General features: G+C 45.2%; 1 protein-coding gene across 4 annotated transcripts in view; it reads left to right on the top strand.

Moving 5' to 3' along the window:
- Positions 1 to 10,417: 10,417 nt before the first annotated feature.
- dhx30 (DExH-box helicase 30) overlaps positions 10,418 to 21,571 on the top strand; it is a 63,141-nt gene continuing 51,987 nt past the window's right edge. For 3 of the 4 annotated variants that reach the window (XR_004411824.1, XM_033020326.1, XM_033020325.1), the window contains exons 1-3: positions 10,418 to 10,642; positions 16,861 to 16,988; positions 20,968 to 21,078. Coding sequence is in view for 2 of the 4 variants with exons in the window: in XM_033020326.1 (XP_032876217.1) it covers positions 10,429 to 10,642; positions 16,861 to 16,988; positions 20,968 to 21,078 (453 nt within the window). In the remaining 2 variants the exon portion in view is untranslated. Of the gene's footprint in view, positions 10,643 to 16,860; positions 16,989 to 20,947; positions 21,079 to 21,571 lie in introns of those variants that run through there. The other variant, XM_033020328.1, reaches the window with a different exon arrangement.

The raw sequence follows: 21,571 nt of genomic DNA, 5'->3' as shown, positions 1-21,571 counted from the left end.
CACGAACACACACACGAACACGAACACACACACACACGAACACACAAACAAACACACACACGAACACGCACACACACACACTCGAACTCTAACACACACACACACACACACACACACACACACACACACACACACACACACCCACACACAGACATACACACATACACACAGACACACACACACCGCCAATTAAGCTACCAACCTGAAAGTCTTTGGAGTGTGGGAGGAAACCAAAGATTTTGGAGAAACCCCACACAGGTCACGGGGAGAATGTATCAACTCTGTACAGAGGGCACCCATAGTCGGTATTAGCTCCACCGCGACACTACCATCCCGTCAGGTATGAAGCGTTTTTTGTTCGAGTCCTTCACTGAACTCTTATTTTCTGTATACTGATGAGAATATTATAGTATTACAGTAGAACTTGCAGTATTATGGACAATATTATCCACTACACCTGTTAATTTCCACCTTGTCTCCTTTTCCTCATCCTCTCTTTTTGCAATAAGCTATAAATTACTCCTGACAAAAAGCCTGATTGCCACAGTTACCAAACCCATCCACTTCATGTAAGGAGCCTAAAGGGCCTGTCCCACTGTACGAGTTTACCCCTGAGCTCTCCTGACTTTAACAAAAAAAATCAAACTCGTAAGTACGTAGCGGGTACGTCGGAGCTCGAAAAGCGGGTACGTCGGAGCTCGGGACGTCTCTTAGCGGCTCGTAAAACTAACGGCAGGTACTCGGGAAACGCGGTAAGCTCGTGAGGTTTTTTCAACATGTTGAAAAAATGTCCACGAGAGCCCCGAGTACCTACGAGGGGCTATTACCGTAATTCTCCGAGTTCGAATCGGGAAACTCGGGAGAACTCTTGAATTATCTCGTACAGTGGGACAGGCCCTTAAGATAGACACAAAAAACTGGAACAGGCAGAGTTCTCTGGAGAGAAGAAAAGGGTGACATTTCAGGTCAAGACCCTTCAGAAGAACACTAAGTTCTACTGTAATACTATAATATTCTTCTGAAGAACGGTCTCAACCCAAAACGGCACCCTTTCCTTCTCTCCAGAGATGCTCCCTGTCCCACTGATTTACTCCAGCTTTTTGTGCCTATCTTCGGTTTAAACCAGCATCTGCAGTTCCTTCTTACACATCTTGTAAGGAACCTGTTCCATTCATCTAATTTTGTCTGTGACATTCCTTCTGATTAGTGCCATTTCATTATCAACGTCATTCCTTTGAGAGTGACAGAACCATGAGTAAATTAATTATGTTATTCTGCTCTTATCCTCTCCCTCCCTTCCTCTTTCAACCGTCCACCTGCATTTAGTGCATTGGCCAATTACCATTTCCATCGCCACAGTTTTGCTACCAGTGTAAAACAAATCTCTCACCTACTTTCAGTACTGTATTGAGAACATTCCCTCTATGACACTATGAACACTATTGGAATATCATCCCAATATCTCTGAGTCCGAGCCCTTCACTGTGGAAACGGGGATCAAACAGGGATGCATCATCGCACCCACCCTGTTTGTCGTCTTCATTGGTACCATACTTCACCTCATTGGTGTAGAGCGCCCACAGGGGATCCCAATACACTACAGAACTGACAGTGGGCTGTTGAACCTTAATAGGTTGAAGGCCAAGAGCAAAGTCAGTAACACCGCCATCATGGAGCTTCAGTACGCGGACGACTGCGCCATTGCAGCACACTCCGCAGAAGACCTCCAGGGCATCCTGAATGCCTTTGCCAAGGCCTAGCCTTAAACATCAAGAAGACCCAGGTCCTACATCAACCTCCACCCAACCAGCCGTGTACCTAGCCCATTATAAAAGTTGTCGACACCACTCTTGAAAACGTTGACCACTTCCCCTACCTTGGCAGCATTCATTCCTCAAAAGCTGACATCGACTCTGAGGTCAACCATTGCCTGAGTTGTGCCAATGGAGCCTACGCCAGACTAAGGAAAAGAGTCTTTGAAGACTGAGACATAAATGCTCAAACAAAACTGCTGGTCTACAGAGCTGTTGTCCTCCCCACTCTGTTGTAGGGAGCCAATTCATGGACCACCTACAGCAGGCACCTGAGAGCCCTGGAACAATACCATCAAAGATCTTTACGAAAGATTCTGAGGATCAGCTGGGAGGACAAACATCACCAACATCAGCGTTTTGGAGGAAGCCAACATGACCAGCATCACCACCACAATAATGCAGCACCAACTTGGATGGGCTGGCCATGTCATCTGCATGTCCAACACACCAGAGACATGGGTTTGATTCTGACCATGGGTGTTGTCTCTACTGTATGTTCTTCCTGTGACTGCATGGGTTTTCTCCTGGTCCCACACTCTAAAGACGTGCAGGTTTGTAGGTTAATTTGCTTCGGTAAAATTGTAAATGGTCCCCAGTGTGTAGAATAGTGATAGTGTACTGGGTGATCACTGGTCGGCGCGGACTCAGTGTTCTCTAAAGTATCTGTTAGACTGTATCTCTAAAGTCTAAGCCAAGTGACAGATCATTCCTCTCACAAATTCTGATTTATACAATAATTGAAGACGAGAGCTTGGTACTTCACTGTAAATTCATTTTGAAGTATTTAATTGCGAATTTAAGTACTTTGCAATTGATATGTTTTAACATCAACAGAATTACGATATTTTTTTTTATGGGTGGTTAAAGTAATTAGATGATTGATTTGGCAGAGGTTGGAACCACACTGAAGCCTTGGGTGGAGTGATCATGCCTTGATCATGCCTCGAATTAATGGAAAGGAAAGTTTGAGAAGTGATAAGAGAGTAAGGTCAGGGGCAATAGTGGTGAATACCGAAGTTAAAGTGTTGTATATGAATGCTCGATGGATGAGCTTGAGGCTCAGTTAGAAATTGGCAAGTATGATGTTTGTGGGAATTACAGAGACATGGCTGCCAGAGGACTGGGAACTGAATATTCAAGGGTATACGTCCTATCAAAAAAACGGACAGGTGGGCAGAGGGGGTGGGGTTGCTCTGCGAGTGGTGACATAGAATCAGGAGATGTAGAGTCAGTATGGATAGAACTAAGAAATTATATGGGTAAAAAGACCCTAATGGGAGTTATCTACAGGCCCCCAACCAGTAGCCTGGATATAGGGTGCAAGTTGAATCAAGAGTTAGAATTGGCATGTCGTAAAGGTAATGCTACGGTTATTATGGGAGATTTCAACATGCAGGTAGACTGGGAAAATCAGGTTGGTACTGGACCCCAAGAAGGGTGTTTGTGGAGTGCCCGCCGTGATGGATTCTTAGTGCAGCTTGTACTGGAGCCCATCAGGGAGAAGACAATTTTGGATTTTTTGTTTTGTAATGAACCGGATTTGATAAGGGAGCTCAAGGTAAAGGAGCCATTAGAGGGTAGTGACCATAATATGATAAGTTTTAATCTACAATTGGAGAGGGAGAAGGGTAAATCAGAGGTGTCAGTGTTACAGTTGAACAAAAGGGACTATGGAGCCATGAGAGAGGAACTGGCCAAAGTTGACTGGAAAGATACCCTACCTTGGATGACAATAGCAGGTATTTCTTGGAATAATACAGAAGGTACAGGATCAGTTCATTCCAAAGGGGAGGAAAGATTCCAAGGGGAGTAAGGGGCGACTGTGACTGACAAGAGAAGTCAGGGACAGTATAAAAATAAAAGAGAATAAGTATAACATAGCAAAGGTGAGCGGGAAGCCAGTGGATTGGGTAAATTTTAAAGAGCGACAGAAGATAACTAAAAAGGCAACACGGGTAGAAAAGATGAGATACGAAGATAAGCCAGCCAAGAATATAAAGGAGGATAATAAAAGCTTCTTTAGGTATGTGAAGAGGAAAAAATTGGTTAGGACCAAAATTGGACCCTTGGAGACTGAAAAGGGTGAATTTATTATGGGGAACAAGGAAATGGCAGGTTGGGTGAGTGGGCAGATGCAGTTTAATGTGGATAAATGTGAGGTTATCCACTGGTGGCAAAAACAGGAAGGCAGATTATTATCTGAATGGTGTCAAGTTGGGAAAAGGGGAAGTACAACGGGATCTGGGGGTCCATCAGTCACTAAAAGTAAGCATGCAGGTACAGCAGGCAGTGAAGAAAGCTAATGGCATGTTGGCCTTCATAACAAGAGGAGTTGAGTATAGGAGCAAAGAGGTTCTTCTGCAGTTGTGCAGCGCCCTAGTGAGACCACACCTGGAGTATTGTGTGTAGTTTTGGTCTCAAAATTTGAGGAAGGACATTCCAGCTATTGAGGGAGTGCAGCGTAGGTTCACAAGGTTAATTCCCAGGATGGCAGGACTGTCATATGTTGATAGAATGGAGCGGCTGGGCTTGTATACTCTGGAATTTAGAAGGATGAGAGGGAATCTTATTGAAACATATGAGATTGTTAAGGGTTTGGACACGCTAGAGGCAGGAAACATGTTCCTGACGTTGGGGGGGTCCAGAATCAGGGTGCACAGTTTAAGAATCAGGGGTAAGCCATTTAGAACGGAGATGAGGAAACACCTTTTTCATACAGAGAGTTGTGAGTCTGTGGAATTCTCTGCCTCAGAGGGCAGTGGAGGCCGGTTCTCTGGATACTTTCAAGAGAGAGCTAGATAGGGCTCTTAAAGATAGCGGAGTCAGGGGATATGGGGAGAAGGGAGGAACGGGGTACTGATTGGGGATGATCAGCCATGATCACATTGAATGGCAGTGCTGGCTCAAAGGACCGAATGGCCTACTCCTGCACCTATTGTGTATTGGGTTGGATTATGTAATTTCTTGCCCTGCGCTGTTCTTCTGCCTCTATTTTTCTATTCTCTACCACTCTTCCTCCCTCCCCCCACCGAACACCACCTTCTTTGATGAAAAGGGCACAAAATAGACGCGTGTAATCAAACAGTTTTTTTTACTGCTGGGAATTGCACCATGGACTCCGCATGAACCGCGGGAGCAAGGCTACCTGTGTCAAGAGCTTTTTGTAATCCTATATCATGTCCTATATCAGAGTTCACTGCACATCAGCAGTCTGTTCCACACAACATAGAAATGGTAGGAGGCAGCATTTACTTCTAATTTTAATCTACCCTTTGCTTTTCTTTGTGTCATGAATAAATGATCAACATACTAAAAAAATATGAATTTGTTCCCTTTATAACATGCAATCCTGCAAAGTATTCGAAATTCAGGCAATCTTATTTTCGAATATCTTCAACAACCACAAATGTCCTGGACAGAATTTCAAAGATCTGATGAAACCTTGAAATTAAAGAGGATTCTCATCTCAGTCCCAATTGGCTGACCCCTCATCCTGAGACAGTTATTTTAGTTTGGTTTAGTTTATTGTCACGTGTATCGAGATACAGTGAAAAGCTTTTGTCGCGTGCTAACCAGTCAGCAGGAAGACTCGACATGATTACAATCGAGCCATCCAGTATACAGATACATGATAATCTTTAGTGCAAGATAAAGTCCGATTAAAGATAGTCCAAGGGTCTACAGATAGTAGTTCACGACCACTCTCTAGTTGGTGATAGGATGGTCCAATTGCCTGATAACAGCTGGGAAGAAAATAGACGCAAAATTCTGGAATAACTCACTGGGACAGGCTCCCCAGTGAGTACAGGCCCAGTGCCGTCAAACACTCATCATATGTGAACCTACTCATTCCTGGGATCATTCTTGTAAACCTACTCTGGAGCCTAGTATCTGCCCTTTGATACCATGGGCTCTCATCTTCCTTAGCAGCCTCCCGTGTGCACCTTATCAATGGCTTTCTGATAATCCAGGTAAACAACATCTACTGCCACTCCTTTGTCTGTCCTTCTATTTACCTCTTCAAAGAATTGCAGTAAATTTGTCAGGCAACACCTCCCCTTCACAAAGCCATGCTGTCTTCGGCCTATTTCACTGTGAACTAAGTACTCCGTAACCTCATCCTTTGAGGTATTTATGCAAAGATGCTGTCTGGACTGCTGAGCTTTTTGTGTCTGTCTTCGGTTTAAACCAACATCTGCATTTCCTTCCAACACAGGAGATTCCACACAGAGGACGGTGGTTATTTAGAATGGGCTGCCAGAGGTGGTAGAGGCAGATACAATTTTCGAGAAGGATAGGAAAAGTAGTGCCTGTTTCTGCACTGTATCTCTAAACTAAACTAAACTAAATCCCTGTACTTTTCAAGATTCAAGAGAGTTTATTGTCATGTGTCCCTGATAGGACAATGAAATTCTTGCTCTGTTGTGCTGAAGCAAAGCAAGAATGTCATTGTCCTATCAGGGACACATGACAATAAACTCTCTTGAATCTTGAAAAGTATAGGGATTTAGTTTAGTTTAGAGATACAGTGCAGAAACAGGCCCTACAGCCCACAGTCTGCACCGACCAGTGATCCCTGCACATTAGCACTATCCTACACACACTGGGGGGAAATTACACTTATACCAGGCCAATTAACCTACAAACCTGTATGTCTTTGGAGTGTGGGAGGAAACCGAAGATCTCTGAGAAAACCCACGGTCACGGGGAGAACGTATAAACTGTACAGACAGCATCCGAGGTTGGGATGGAACCCGGGTCTCTGGCGCTGCAAAGGCTGTAAGGCAGCAACTACCCCAGCGCCACCGTGCCGCACTAAAGGTGAGCAACTCCTTCGAGCCGGAATTGAACCAGAGACCTAAGGATGACTATGTTTCCACGACAGTCCTCTGATCTACCAACTGAGGTATCGAAGGAAAGTCTTTACAGGTTAACGCAGGTAAATGGGATTAGCATGCTTCCAGGTCAAGCAGCTTCTCTAGAGGAGAGACTCAAAATGCTGGAGTAACTCAGCGGGCCAGACAGCATCACCAGAGAAAAAGAATGGGTGATGTTTCAAGTCGAAACATTTCTTCAGACTGAGAATCGGGGAAGAGCCCTTCCATACCTCTGTGTTTCCCTCTCCCCTGATTCTCAGTCTGAAGAACAGTCTCAACCCGAAACATCACTTTCACTCCAGCTTGCTGCCTGACCCGCTGAGTTACTCCAGCATTTTGTGCCAGTCAACTTGAATTGATTATTTGAAAGATAAAGCTTGGAAACAGTAGTTTAGTTTTGTTTATTATTGTCACGTGTACCGAGGTACAGTGAAAAGCTTCTTTATTGCATGCTGTCCAGTCAGCGAAAAGACTATATATACATGATTTTAATCAAGCTGTCCACAGTGTAGAGATACAGGTTAAAGGGTATAATCTTTAGTGCAAGATATTTAAAGATTTAAGAGTGGAGAGACATAAAATGCTGGAGTAACTCACCGGGACAGGCAGCATCTCTGGAAAAAAAGTAATAGGTGACGTTTTGGGTCGAGACCCTTATTCAGACTGAGAGTCAGGGGAAAGAGAAACGAGAGTTTGAGAGATATGGAACAAATGGACCACATCTATGGAAAAGCCCAGCAAAGACTTTTCCATCTCCGACAGCTAAGGAAGTTCAGAGTAAGGTCTCATCTCATGCTCCGCTTCTATACAGCCATCATCGAAAGCATCCTCACTTCATCCATCACAGTCTGGTTCGGCAGTCTCGACTCACTCTCCCGGAAGAAATTACAGCGCATCATAAACAGAGCATCCAAAATTATTGGCTTACCCCTACCATCCCTTGAATCACTTTACCACAAACGGACACTTCACAAAGCCCGCAAGATCATCTCTGACCCCACTCACCCTGCACACTATGCCTTTCAGCTACTGCCCTCTGGGAGGCGTTACAGGTCAATTGCCTCCAAAACAAACCGCTTCAAAAACAGTTTCATTCCCACTGCAATTAACTTTTTAAACTCTGTACGGTGAGGAAATACGAATAAGCATGGCCCTTATGTATTATGAAATGTGTCTGTTTGTATGTATATCTATGTTACAAGTTTAATGTTTGATGAAATGTTGGAACCTGTACCGAGCTGTACTGAAAACAAATTCCACCAGCCTGGCTGTGTGGTCATTAAAATACAATACAATACAATACAAAAAAATGAATGAAAGATATGCAAAAAAGTAACAATGAGAAAGGAAACAGTCCATTGTTAGCTGTTTGCTGGGTGAGAACGAGTAAAGACAATAAGACTCAACAAGACGATTTTGAAGCTGGTACGACTTGGGTGGGGGAGGGATGGAGAGAGACAGAGTGCAGGGGTTACTTGAAGTTAGGGAAATCAATATTCATACCGCTGGGTTGTAAGCTGCCCAAGCAAAATATGAGGTGCTGCTCCTCCAATATACATTTGACAATGGAGGAGACCTAGGACAGAAAGGTCAGTGTGGGAATGGGAAGGGGAATTAAAATGTTTGCAACTGGGAGATCAGGTTGGTCCAGGCGGACTGAGCAAAGGTTTTCAGCTAAACGATCGTCCAGTCTACGTTTGGTCTCGCCGAGATATAAGAGTCCACATCTTGAACAACGGATACAGCAGATGAGGTTGGAGGAGATGCAAATGAACCTCAGCCTAACTTGAAAGGACTGTCGGGGTCTGACTCCAACATTTTGTATCTATCCTTGGTGTCATAAGTGAGAGAAGTGAATTAGGCCATTCATAGAAACATAGAAAATAGGTGCAGGAGGAGGCCATTCGTCTCTTCGAGCCAGCACCGCCATTCATTGCAATCATGGCTGAATGTCCCCAATCAATAACTCGTGCCTGCCTTCTCCCCATATCCCTTGATTCCACTAGCACCGAGAGCTCTATCTAACTCAGCCCATCAAGTCTTACTTGGCCCATCAAGTCTACTCTGCCATTCAATCATGGCAGATCTATCTCTCCCTCCTAACCCCATTCTCCTGCCTTCTCCCCATAACCCCTGGCACCCGTACTAATCGAGAATCTATAGGTACACAAAAATGCTGGAGAAACTCAGCGGGTGCAGCAGCATCCATGGAGCGAAGGAAACAGGCAACGTTTCGGGCCAAAACCCTTCTTCAGACTGAAGAAGGGTTTCTCCAGTCTAAAGAAGGGTTTCTCCAGTCTGAAGAAGGGTTTCGGCCCGAAACGTTGCCTGTTTCCTTCGCTCCATAGATGCTGCTGCACCCGCTGAGTTTCTCCAGCATTTTTGTGTACCTTCGATTTTCCAGCATCTGCAGTTCCTTCTTGAACACAAGAATCTATCTATCTCTGCTTTAAAAATATCCACTGATGTGGCCTCCACAGCCTTCTGTGGCAAAGAATTCCACAGATTCACCACCCTCTGACTAAAAAAAAAATCTTTACACATCTCCTTCCTAAAAGAACGTCCTTTAACTCTGAGGCTGTGACCTCTAGTCCTTGGTCAACCAGCATCTGCAGTTCCTTCTATTCCTACACATCTTTGGAGGACAGGACGAGGCTGGGTATAGAAACATAGAAAATAGGTGCAGGAGTAGGCCATTTGGCCCTTCGAGCCTGCACCGCCATTCAATATGATCATGGCTGATCATCCAACTCAGTATCCTGTACCTGCCTTCTCTCCATACCCCCTGATCCCTTTAGCCACAAGGGCCACATCTAACTCCCTCTTAAATATAGCCAATGAACTAGCCTCAACTACCTTCTGCGGCAGAGAATTCCAGAGATTCATCACTCTCTGTGTGAAAAAAGTTTTCCTCATCTCGGTCCTAAAAGATTTCCCCCTTATCCTTAAACTGTGACCCCTTGTTCTGGACTTCCCCAACATCGGGAACAATCTTCCTGCATCTAGCCTGTCCAACCCCTTAAGAATTTTGTACGTTTCTATAAGATCCCCCCTCAATCTTCTAAATTCTAGCGAGTACAAGCCAAGTCTATCTATGAAAGTCCTGCCATCCCAGGAATCAGTCTGGTGAACCTTCTCTGCACTCCCTCTATGGCAAGGATGTCTTTCCTCAGATTAGGAGACCAAAACTGTACGCAATACTCCAGGTGTGGTCTCACCAAGACCCTGTACAACTGCAGTAGAACCTCCTTCGCTCCATAGATGCTGCTGCACCCGCTGAGTTTCCCCAGCAATTTTGTGTACCTGCAGTAGAACCTCCCTGCTCCTATACTCAAATCCTTTTGCTATGAAACTCAAATCCTTTTGCTATGAAACTCAACCTTGTGTTGCAGCATCCCACCACTGGAGGCGGCGCAGGACGAGGCTGGGTGATTCTTGTGTTGCAGCATCCCACCACTAGAGGCGGCGCAGGGCGAGGCTGGGTGATCCTTGTGTTGCAGCATCCCACCACTAGAGGCGGCGAAGGGCGAGGCTGGGTGATCCTTGTGTTGCAGCATCCCACCACTAGAGGCGGCGAAGGGCGAGGCTGGGTGATCCTTGTGTTGCAGCATCCCACCACTAGAGGCGGCGAAGGGCGAGGCTGGGTGATCCTTGTGTTGCAGCATCCCACCACTAGAGGCGGCGCAGGGCGCTCTGTGGGAGCGGGGGGAGGTTGTCCGTCGGTCCGTGGAGCCAAGATGGCGGCGGCAGGAGCGACGCTGTGCGTCTGGGCCGGGAGGCTGCGGTTCCTCGGGGCCGGGCCCTGGCCATGGAGCTTGACATGGGCCGGGCGGACAGCGCGGGGCGGCGGCCGGGCTGCAGCCGGGGAGCGCCTGGAGCACACGGCGAGCGTGCGGGCGGAGCAGGAGCAGGAGCAGCGGCCGCGGCGGCGGCGGGAGGAGGAGGCGGCGGGTAGGCAGCGTGTCCGGCACCGGCACCGGCAGCGGCCTAGCTCACTCACACCACGGTTACGTTAGTCTAATTTAGGTTAGGAACTGAAGTAGGCATACCTTGATGAGATTTTAAAGTAGATAGTTTGTTAGCTAGTTTAATTTAGTTAGTTTTGTTCATTTAGCGCAGGTTCACAAGGTTATTTCCTGGGATGGCGGGACTGTCATGATGGAGCGGCTGGGCTTGTATACACTGACATTTAGAAAGATGAGAGGGGATCTTCAGATTCAAGTTCAAGTTCGTGAGTTTATTGTCATGTGTCCCTGTATAGGACAATGAAATTCTTGCTTTGCTTAAGCACACAGAAAATAGTAGGCATTTACTACAAAACAGATAAATGTATCCATATACCATGATATAAATATATACACACATGAATAAATAAACTGGTAAAGCGCAACTTTATTGTCATTGTGCAGTGTACAATACAGAGACAACGAAATGCAGTTAGCATCTCCCTGGAAGAGCGACATAGAATATGATTTCAATAAATAAATCTATTTACATGCATACAGACAGTGTTTTTCCTGTGGGAGGAGTGTGGGGGGGGGGAGGTGATTGGCAGTCACCGAGGTACATTGTTGAGTAGTGTTCACTCTTCAAGTTCAAGTTACATTTATTGTCCCATACAAATAAAGAGAACACAATACACAATAGAATTTAACATGAACATCTCCACACAGTGAAATCAACGTTTCCCACTGTGAGGGAAGGCAATAAAGTCAAGTCAAGTCAATTTTATTTCTATAGCACATTTAATAACAACTCTCGTTGACCAAAGTGCTTTGCATCAATGCAGGTACTAACGTGCAACATGCAATGGTACATAGATCTAACAATAGAAACATAGAAATTAGGTGCAGGAGTAGGCCATTCGGCCCTTCGAGCCTGCACCGCCATTCAATATGATCATGGCTGATCATCCAACTCAGTATCCCGTACCAGCCTTCTCTCCATACCCTCTGATCCCCTTAGCCACAAGGGCCACATCTAACTCCCTCTTAAATATAGCCAATGAACTGGCCTCGACTACCCTCTGTGGCAGAGAGTTCCAGAGATTCACCACTCTCTGTGTGAAAAAAGTTCTTCTCATCTCGGTTTTAAAGGATTTCCCCCTTATCCTTAAGCTGTGACCCCCTTGTCCTGGACTTCCCCAACATCGGGAGCAATCTTCCTGCATCTAGCCTGTCCAACCCCTTAAGAATTTTGTAAGTTTCTATAAGATCCCCTCTCAATCTCCTAAATTCTAGAGAGTATAAACCAAGTCTATCCAGTCTTTCTTCATGACAGTCCTGACATCCCAGGAATCAGTCTGGTGAACCTTCTCTGCACTCCCTCTATGGCAATAATGTCCTTCCTCAGATTTGGAGACCAAAACTGTACGCAATACTCCAGGTGTGGTCTCACCAAGACCATGTACAACTGCAGTAGAACCTCCCTGCTCCTATACTCAAATCCTTTTGCTATGAAAGCTAACATACCATTCGCTTTCTTCACTGCCTGCTGCACCTGCATGCCCACTTTCAATGACTGGTGTACCATGACACCCAGGTCTCGCTGCATCTCCCCTTTTCCTAGTCGGCCACCATTTAGATAATAGTCTGCTTTCCTGTTTTTGCCACCAAAATGGATAACCTCACATTTATCCACATTATACTGCATCTGCCAAACATTTGCCCACTCACCCAGCCTATCCAAGTCACCTTGCAGTCTCCTAGCATCCTCACAGCTAACACTGCCCCCCAGCTTAGTGTCATCCGCAAACTTGGAGATATTGCCTTCAATTCCCTCATCCAGATCATTAATATATATTGTAAATAGCTGGGGTCCCAGCACTGAGCCTTGCGGTACCCCACTAGTCACTGCCTGCCATTGTGAAAAGGACCCGTTTACTCCTACTCTTTGCTTCCTGTTTGCCAGCCAGTTCTCTATCCACATCAATACTGAACCCCCAATGCCGTGTGCTTTAAGTTTGTATACTAATCTCTTATGTGGGACCTTGTCGAAAGCCTTCTGGAAGTCCAGATACACCACATCCACTGGTTCTCCCCTATCCACGCTACTAGTTATATCCTCGAAAAATTCTATAAGATTCGTCAGACATGATTTACCTTTTGTAAATCCATGCTGACTTTGTCCAATGATTTCACCACTTTCCAAATGTGCTGCTATCCCATCTTTAATAACTGACTCTAGCAGTTTCCCCACTACCGATGTTAGACTAACTGGTCTGTAATTCCCCGTTTTCTCTCTCCCTCCCTTCTTAAAAAGTGGGGTTACGTTTGCTACCCGCCAATCCTCAGGAACTACTCCAGAATCTAAAGAGTTTTGAAAGATTATTACTAATGCATCCACTATTTCTGGAGCTACTTCCTTAAGTACTCTGGGATGCAGCCTATCTGGCCCTGGGGATTTATCGGCCTTTAATCCATTCAATTTACCCAACACCACTTCCCGGCTAACCTGGATTTCACTCAATTCCTCCAACTCCTTTGACCCGCGGTCCCCTGCTATTTCCGGCAGATTATTTATGTCTTCCTTAGTGAAGACGGAACCAAAGTAGTTATTCAATTGGTCCGCCATATCCTTGTTCCCCATGATCAACTCACCTGTTTCTGACTGCAAGGGACCTACATTTGTTTTAACTAATCTCTTTCTTTTCACATATCTATAAAAAGTTTTGCAGTCAGTTTTTATGTTCCCTGCCAGTTTTCTTTCATAATCTATTTTTCCTTTCCTAATTAAGCCCTTTGTCCTCCTCTGCTGGTCTCTGAATTTCTCCCAGTCCTCCGGTATGCTGCTTTTTCTGGCTAATTTGTACGCATCATTCTTCGCTTTGATACTATCCCTGATTTCCCTTGTTATCCACGGATGCACTACCTTCCCTGATTTATTCTTTTTCCAAACTGGGATGAACAATTTTTGTAGTTCATCCATGCAGTCTTTAAATGTCTTCCATTGCATATCCACCGTCAACCCTTTTAGAATTAATTGCCAGTCAATCTTGGCCAATTCACGTCTCATACCCTCAAAGTTACCTTTCTTTAAGTTCAGAACCATTGTTTCTGAATTAACAATGTCACTCTCCATCCTAATGAAGAACTCAACCATATTATGGTCACTCTTGCCCAAGGGGGCACGTACAACAAGACTGCTAACTAACCCTTCCTCATTACTCAATACCCAGTCTAAAATAGCCTGCTCTCTCGTTGGTTCCTCTACATGTTGATTTAGATAACTATCCCGCATACATTCCAAGAAATCCTCTTCCTCAGCACCCCTGCCAATTTGATTCACCCAATCTATATGTAGATTGAAGTCACCCATTATAACGGTTTTGCCTTTGTCGCACGCATTTCTAATTTCCTGTTTGATACCATCTCCAACTTCACTACTACTGTTAGGTGGCATGTACACAACACCCACCAGCGTTTTCTGCCCCTTAGTATTTCGCAGCTCTACCCATACCGATTCCACATCCTCCAAACTAATGTCCTTCCTTTCCATTGCGTTAATCTCCTCTCTAATCAGCAACGCTACCCCACCTCCTTTTCCTTTCTCTCTATCCCTCCTGAATATTGAATATCCCTGGATGTTCAGCTCCCAGCCTTGGTCACCCTGGAGCCATGTCTCCGTGATCCCAACTATATCATAGTCATTAATAGCTATCTGCACATTCAACTCATCCACCTTATTACGAATGCTCCTTGCATTGAGACACAAAACCTTCAGGCTTGTTTTTACAACACTCTTACCCCTTATACAATTATGTTGAAATGTGGCCCTTTTTGATTTTTGCCCTGGTTTTGTCTGCCTGCCACTTTTACTTTTCACCTTGGTACCTATTGCTTCTACCCTCATTTTACACCCCTCTGTCTCTACGCTCACACATTTAAGAAACCCTTTCCCTTTAACTCCATCCTCCACTATCCCATTCGACACCCCAATACATACATAAATACATACATACAGCGCTCCCTCAGAGGACCTCAAGAAACGCTTGTGAGTAGAAATAGGTTTTAAGTCTAGACTTGAAAGAGTCGATGGAGGGGGCAGTTCTGATGAGAAGAGGGATGCTGTTCCACAGTCTAGGTGCTGCAACCGCAAAAGCGCGGTCATCTTCCTCTTTGCCAACCCGTGGTCGGGACCTTTGAACCCTCCGCAGTCACCGATGTACATGCCCTCTCGCCGGGATGATCTGACTCCGACGTGGGAATGGATCGGAACATATTGAAACATATAGGGGGGGGTTGCACATAAGGTCATCGGGTCAAAGGGTGTGATGCACGGAGCAGCTCAATCCTTGTGGAGGACATGGCAGCCTCCGGCATACACAACACATGAAACGCATACTTTCTTACCTGTTAAAAAACGCCGAAATGGTCAATTTCTGTGCTGTAAATAATTGTGGAGGGTGACTGAGCGCTCTGAACCAAATGCTCTAGTATCTTTGCTCTAAACCCGAGCACCAAGTTGTAAGCGGCTGAAGGAGCGCATCCCTCAGGACAGCCCCCACTCTCCTCCCAGGGTCAGCACTGGCCGGCCACGGCCACCCTCCGCCCCATCTCCTCCTGTGCAGCCGCACTGTCACGGGCTGTGGGTCGGCAGCGCCCACACATGGGGACGGGTGGAGCTGGGCCGTGGCTCCGAGCAGCGGACACACGTGGACGAAAACCCGGCAACGTCTCCGTCAACTGCAGCAGAATTGGGGACAGTCTGCTCCCTCCCAGAGTCACTGCACAGGCAGATGCACCGGCACCCCGATCCACCCCCCACCGGCACCCCCCACCTCCCGACCATCCGGCAACGTCCCCGTCAGCTGCAGCAGAGTTGGGGACAATCTGGTCCCTCCGCCCACCCAGAGTCACTGACTGCGCTGCACCGGCACCCCTCCCTCCCCTGCTGCGCGGGACAGACGGCCCGGGGTCCGTGAATATGGAATCAGTCAGCGTGGAGTCCGGATGCTGGGACAGAAGACGGGCCCACTGTACTGGCAGCCATAGTAGGTGCTTACCTGACATTCACCGCTTGCACTCCAGAAGGCGTTGCGTGGCAACAGGGATTGTATACGCTACAGGAAACATGTTCCCGATGTTGGGGGAGTCCAGAAGTTTAAGAACACATTTAGAACGGAGATGAGGAAATACTTTTTCACCCAGAGAATTATGAATCTGTGGAATTCTCTGCCTCAGAAGGCACTGGAGGCCGATACTCTGGATGCTTTCAAAAGAGTGTTACATAGAGCTCTTAAAGATAGCGGAGTCAAGGTGTATGGGGAGAAGGCAGGAATGGGATACTGATTGTGGATGATCAGCCATGATCATATTGAATGGCGGTGCTGGCTCGAAGGGCCGAATGGCCTACTCCTGCACCTATTGTCTATTGCCTAATTTAGTTAGTTTAAGTGCTGGTTTAGTTTGTTTAATTTAGTTAGATCTATTTAGTTAGTTTAATTTAGTTTGTTTCTGTTTAGTGTGGATCGTTTAGATAGTTTAATTTAGTTTAGTTTGTTTCAGTTCATTAGTTTAGTTAATTTAATTTAGTTTGTTTCATTTAGTTAGATTAATTTAGGTAGTTTAGTGTAGATCGTTTGGATAGTTTAAATAATCTAGTTTCTTAGTTTCATTTGGTTAGTTTAAATTAGCTAGACTAGTTAGATTAGGATTATTTGGATTAGGTCTTTGGGGTGCGGGAGGAAACTAGAGCACCCGGAGAAAATCTACGCGGTCACAGGTAGAACATACAGCTCCGTAAAGACAGCACCCGGTCAGGATCGAACCCAGGTCTCTGGTGCAGCAACTCTACCGCTGCGTCACTGTGCCGCCCTCAAAGGGTATGGTCACAATTTGCATAATGACCAAGAGGTTATTGATTTGAATCCCTGTAAACATTACGGGAAAAGGAAGAAAAAGAGTGTTAGATTTAGCTCTTTGGGCTGAAGGAATCAAGTGATATGGAGAAAAAGCAGGAGCGGGGTACTGATTTTAGATGATCAGCCATGATCATATTGAATTGCAGTGCTTGGTCGAAGGGTCGAAGGGCCTCCTGCACCTATTTTTCTGTTTCTAAGAAGTTGACCCTTCCACCCACATGCCCTCCCTGTGCTGCCCCCCAGTCCCAGGCTTTAGGTTTGAGATCTTGATGATGAATGCTAACATTGAGTTTAATTTGTTGTTCAGATTTACAGACTCTACTCCAAGAGTTTCCACAGCCTAAAGACCTGCTGACTCAGGTTATGCAACGAGCTCTGAAACTTTCTGATGTGAAAGATCGCATTGTCTACAAATCGTTCCAAGGACCTACTAAAGTAAGGGTTTCTTCCATCTTTATTTCCATTTAAATCCCTTCTTAATGATGTTGAAGCGGGCTCTTCTGTCTGTACATGCTTTGTTTGATGATGTTCTGACTGTGACTCTATTTATATGGTCTCTGTTGTTTTTAAATTATTGTCTGTAACTGTGGAACTGTGCTGCTGCCTGTCTTGGCCAGGACTCTCTTGTAAAAGAGATTTTTAATCTCAATGAGACTTCTGGTTAAATAAAGGTTAAATAAAATAAAAAATAAAAATCTAAATTATATTTTGTCGATCTCTGGGTAGGATCTTCGGATGCCCCTTGATTCCACACATCCAGCTCTGCATCCATATCATTGATACCTGGGAGTCTGAGGAAGGGTCTCGACCCGAAATATCATCCATTCCTTCTTTCCAGTGATGCTGCCTGTCCCGCTGAGTTACTCCAGCATTTTGTGTCTATCTTTGGTTTAAACCAGCATCTTCAGTTCCTTCCTACATCATTGATACCTGGGTTACTGGGCATGCAATACATAGGTCTGTGTTACTCTTGCTTGGGTTTGCATTAAGTTGATGTTTGCACCTTCAGGGGTGTTGTTTAGCAGAGGCAAATTACCGTGAGTACTTGTTTAGAGAATTACAGCGTGGATATAGGTTCTTCAGCCCCTCAAGTCCATGCTAACCCATTCACACTGGTTCTATGTTATCCCCCTTTTGCATCCACTCCTTACACACTAGAGGCCAGTTAATTTACAAATCTGCCATTTTTAGGATGTGGGGGGAAACTGGCGCACCCGGAGTAAACCCACGTGGTCACAGGGAGAACGTGCAAACTCCACACAGACACATCACCCAAGGTCAGGATCGAACGTGGTTCTCTGGCACTGTTTGGTCTATCAGTTGTATTTCTTATTTTTAAATATTTCATTACGACATATAAGGCAGCCATTCAGCCCGTTGAATATATGCATTCCCCCTTCTAACTTTTCCCGTAACCTATTTTGTTTCTGCCCGTCTACTCCACCCTCTACACCCACCATATCAGGAGTAATTTACAGTAAACACAAGGAACTGCAGAAGCTGGAATCTTGCATTGAACATAAAGTGCTGGAATAACTTTGGCAGGTCAGGCAGCATCTCTGGAGAATATGAATAGGTGACGAGGTCTGATCCCTTCTTCAGACTGGTTTAGAGGGGAGAAAGCTGGAAGTAGATGGTGCTGGCTCGAATGGCCTACTCCTGCATCTATTGTCTATTGATACAGGCGAGGGGAAGTTTGATTGGCAGATGGGTGGACAATGGCTAGAGATGAAAAGGAGACAAAAAAGTCAAATAAGAAGTGCTAAGGCTTGAAATGTGCAACTGGAGGAAGGTATATAGGTGGAAGGGGGGGGGGGGGATGGGTGGGGCGAAGGGAAGAATAGTTAAGCTGCCAGCATGTCTTAGACAATACACCAGAGGTGCAGGAGTAGGCCATTCTTGGATGTGGGAATGAGTGTGGAGAAACCCATGTGGTCACAGGGAGAAAGTGGAATCTATATTAGCACTGGGGGATCTGGATGGAGTTGTGAAGCACAAGTGCGAGCTGTTGAACCGTTGTACGACCTCATTCAATTATGTATCTCCTTTGAGAGTCTGAGATCCTTCTGGTCACTGTTCCACAGATGCTGACATGAGGCTTTCCCCAAATTACTGTTCTTCGTAACAGATGTTTTGGGTCTCGACCTAAATTGTCACCTACAACATGTTCTCCAGTGGTACCTGACCCACTGAGTTACTCCAGCACCTTCTGTCCTTTTATATATCAACCAGCATCTGGAGTTCCTTGTCTCTCCATTTTTACGGTTCTTCATATGTGAGCCAAAAGAGCAGTTATTAGCATTCAGCTATGTCCACATCCCATATGTATATGAATGAACAAAAAGAATAATCAGCATGGATTTCAAAAGGGAAAATCTTGTCTGAACTTTTCTGAATTTTTTTTAAACAAGCAACAGTGAGAGTTGACATTGTCAATGCAGTGGATGTGATTTGCCTTGGATTTCAGGCGGCTTCTGATAAGGTACACCATAGCAGACAATCACAAGTGTTATATTCTGTCTAGCCAGGAAATAAGTGGCAGAGTAGATTGCTAGCTGCCTTCAAGGCAGAAAGCAGAGCAAGAGTAAGGGTAGCTATTCACTATGGAAGAAATTGGGAGTGATGTTCCACAAATATCAGTTATGGAACACTGCTGTTATCTGATGTCCTTGCTGTCCTTCTGCAGTTGTACAGATCCCTAGTGAGACCACACCTGGAGTATTGTGTGCAGTTTTGGTCCCCTAATTTGAGGAAGGACATTCTTGCTATTGAGGGAGTGCAGCGTAGGTTTACAAGGTTAATTCCAGGGATGGCGGGACTGTCATATGCTGAGAGAATGGAGCAGCTGGGCTTGTACACTCTGGAGTTTAGAAGGTTGAGAAAGGATCTCATTGAACCATATAAGATTGTTAAGGGCTTGGACGCACTAGAGGCAGGAAACATGTTCCCGATGTTGGGGGAGTCCAGAACCAGAGGCAAATAGTTGCCAAATGATGCCCAATATATCTATGTGCGAGATTTCTCCATTACGATCCCTGTGTACAATCCTGCTCACCGGCAGGACACACCCCAGAGTTGCTGGCAGGAGGAAATAGTCCTTGAAGTTCTCTATGTAGGAAAGAACTGCAGATTCTGGTTTAAATCGAAGGTAGACAAAATGCTGGAGTAACTCAGCGGGACAGGTGGGTCGAGACCCTTCTTCAGTCCGAAGAAGGGTCTCGACCCGAAACGTCACCCATTCCTTCTCTCCAGAGATGCTGCCTGTCCCTTTGAGTTACTCCAGCATTTTGTGTCTACCTCAAAGTTCTCTAATTGACTCCATGAAGTCTCATGGCATTTGGTCAAACATGGGCAAAGATTCCTCTTGCTGATTAGCAAATACTGTTCATTCCTAGCTGGGTTCAGTATATTTGTATATTAGTATCCTCTGGAGAGAAGGAATGGGAGACGTTTCGGGACCCGAAACGTCACCCATTCTTTCTCTCCAGAGATGCTGCCTGTCCCGCTGAGCGGTCCAGCATTTTGTGTCTATCTTCAGTTTAAACCAGCATCTACTGTTCCTTCTCTGTAAACTGTCCCTAGTGTGTAGAATAGTGCTAACGTACAGTTTAATCGCTGGTTGTCGTACACTCGGTGTGCTGAAGGTCCTGTTTCCACATTGTATCTCTCATGTCTAAATATGTTGACTCCTTAATCCTCATTTAACTACATTAAAAAACATAATTTGTCAATATCTTGTCCATTAAACACATTTATCATTGTCATTCAGTATTTTCTTACTGCACTTAGTACTAACCACTAACTTAGTACTAAATTTGATGTAAAATTGGAAATCATACTTAAGGTTACCAAAGTCAAATTGTTCATATCAAGAAGGATAAATAGTAATCCCAGGGTGCATCAAAGTAGTGCATTGCTGAGCCAATGTTTATCAACTTCCCACCCACAGCAATCTGAGTCTCCCCAGAATTAGTTTAGTTTAAAGATACAGCGCGGAAACAGGCCCTTTGGCCCACCAAGTCCGCACCGACCGATGATCCCCGCACACTAACACTACCCTACACACACTGGGAATAATTTTACGTTTACACAAAGCCAGTTCACCTACATATCTGTACGTCTTAGGAGTGTGGGAGGAAACTGACGATCTCGGAGAAAGCCCACAAGTCACAGGGAGAACGTACAAACACCGTACAGACAAGCGCTTGTAATCGGGATCGAATCCGGGTCTCCAGTGCTGTAAGGCGGTAGCTCTACCGCTGTTAGGACAGGGACTGTGTTTGTTCTCAGCAATATTGACCGTATAATATTTTATAACATTGCCAGGCAGTCTACTGGAATCTTTTGCAAGCTATTTGTGACTCGATCCTATGATTTACTTTGGAACTTTACAGCTTTCTCTTTCTTTGCAAAGAAAACTCTCCTATACTTATCTTGGCCAAGAAAACTGGTGATAAAGGGATACGGTGCGAAGAAGGTTGAAGCAGAGAGGCATGCTGCAGCTGTTGCCTGTGGAATATTCAAGGTATGATTGTATTGCTTATTGAATCCAATGAATTCTTACAGTTTGGGCAGAGAGACACAATACTTCAGTTTGCCTTCCTTGGATCTGTAGGTATCTCAGATGAGGAGCTGCAGCAAGCTTCCTGATGAGTTAAAGTGAGATGTTTTGCTGCAATTTCTAACCAATTTTCTTGTTGCTTTCTTATCCCTGTGAAAGGATGATGTTTATGATTGTACGTATACCGAGGTACAGTGAAAAGCTTTATTTTGCATACTGTCCAAACAGATTAGATAATAATCACATTGAATGGCAGATCACATTGATCACATTGAAGGGCCTAATGGCCTACCCCTGCACCTTTTGTCTATAATATAATTAAAGGTAGATAAAAATGCTGGAGAAACCCAGCGGGTGAGGCAGCATCTATGGAGCGAAGGAAAAGGTGACGTTGTGGGTCGAGATGCTGCCTCACCCGCTGAGTTTCTCCAGCATTTTTATCCACCTTCGATTTTAC

Source organism: Amblyraja radiata, chromosome 4, assembly GCF_010909765.2.
Source record: "Amblyraja radiata isolate CabotCenter1 chromosome 4, sAmbRad1.1.pri, whole genome shotgun sequence".
Taxonomy (NCBI): domain Eukaryota; kingdom Metazoa; phylum Chordata; class Chondrichthyes; order Rajiformes; family Rajidae; genus Amblyraja; species Amblyraja radiata.
The sequence above is the reverse complement of the archived record's forward strand: the minus strand, read 5'-3'. Positions and strand labels throughout refer to the sequence as shown.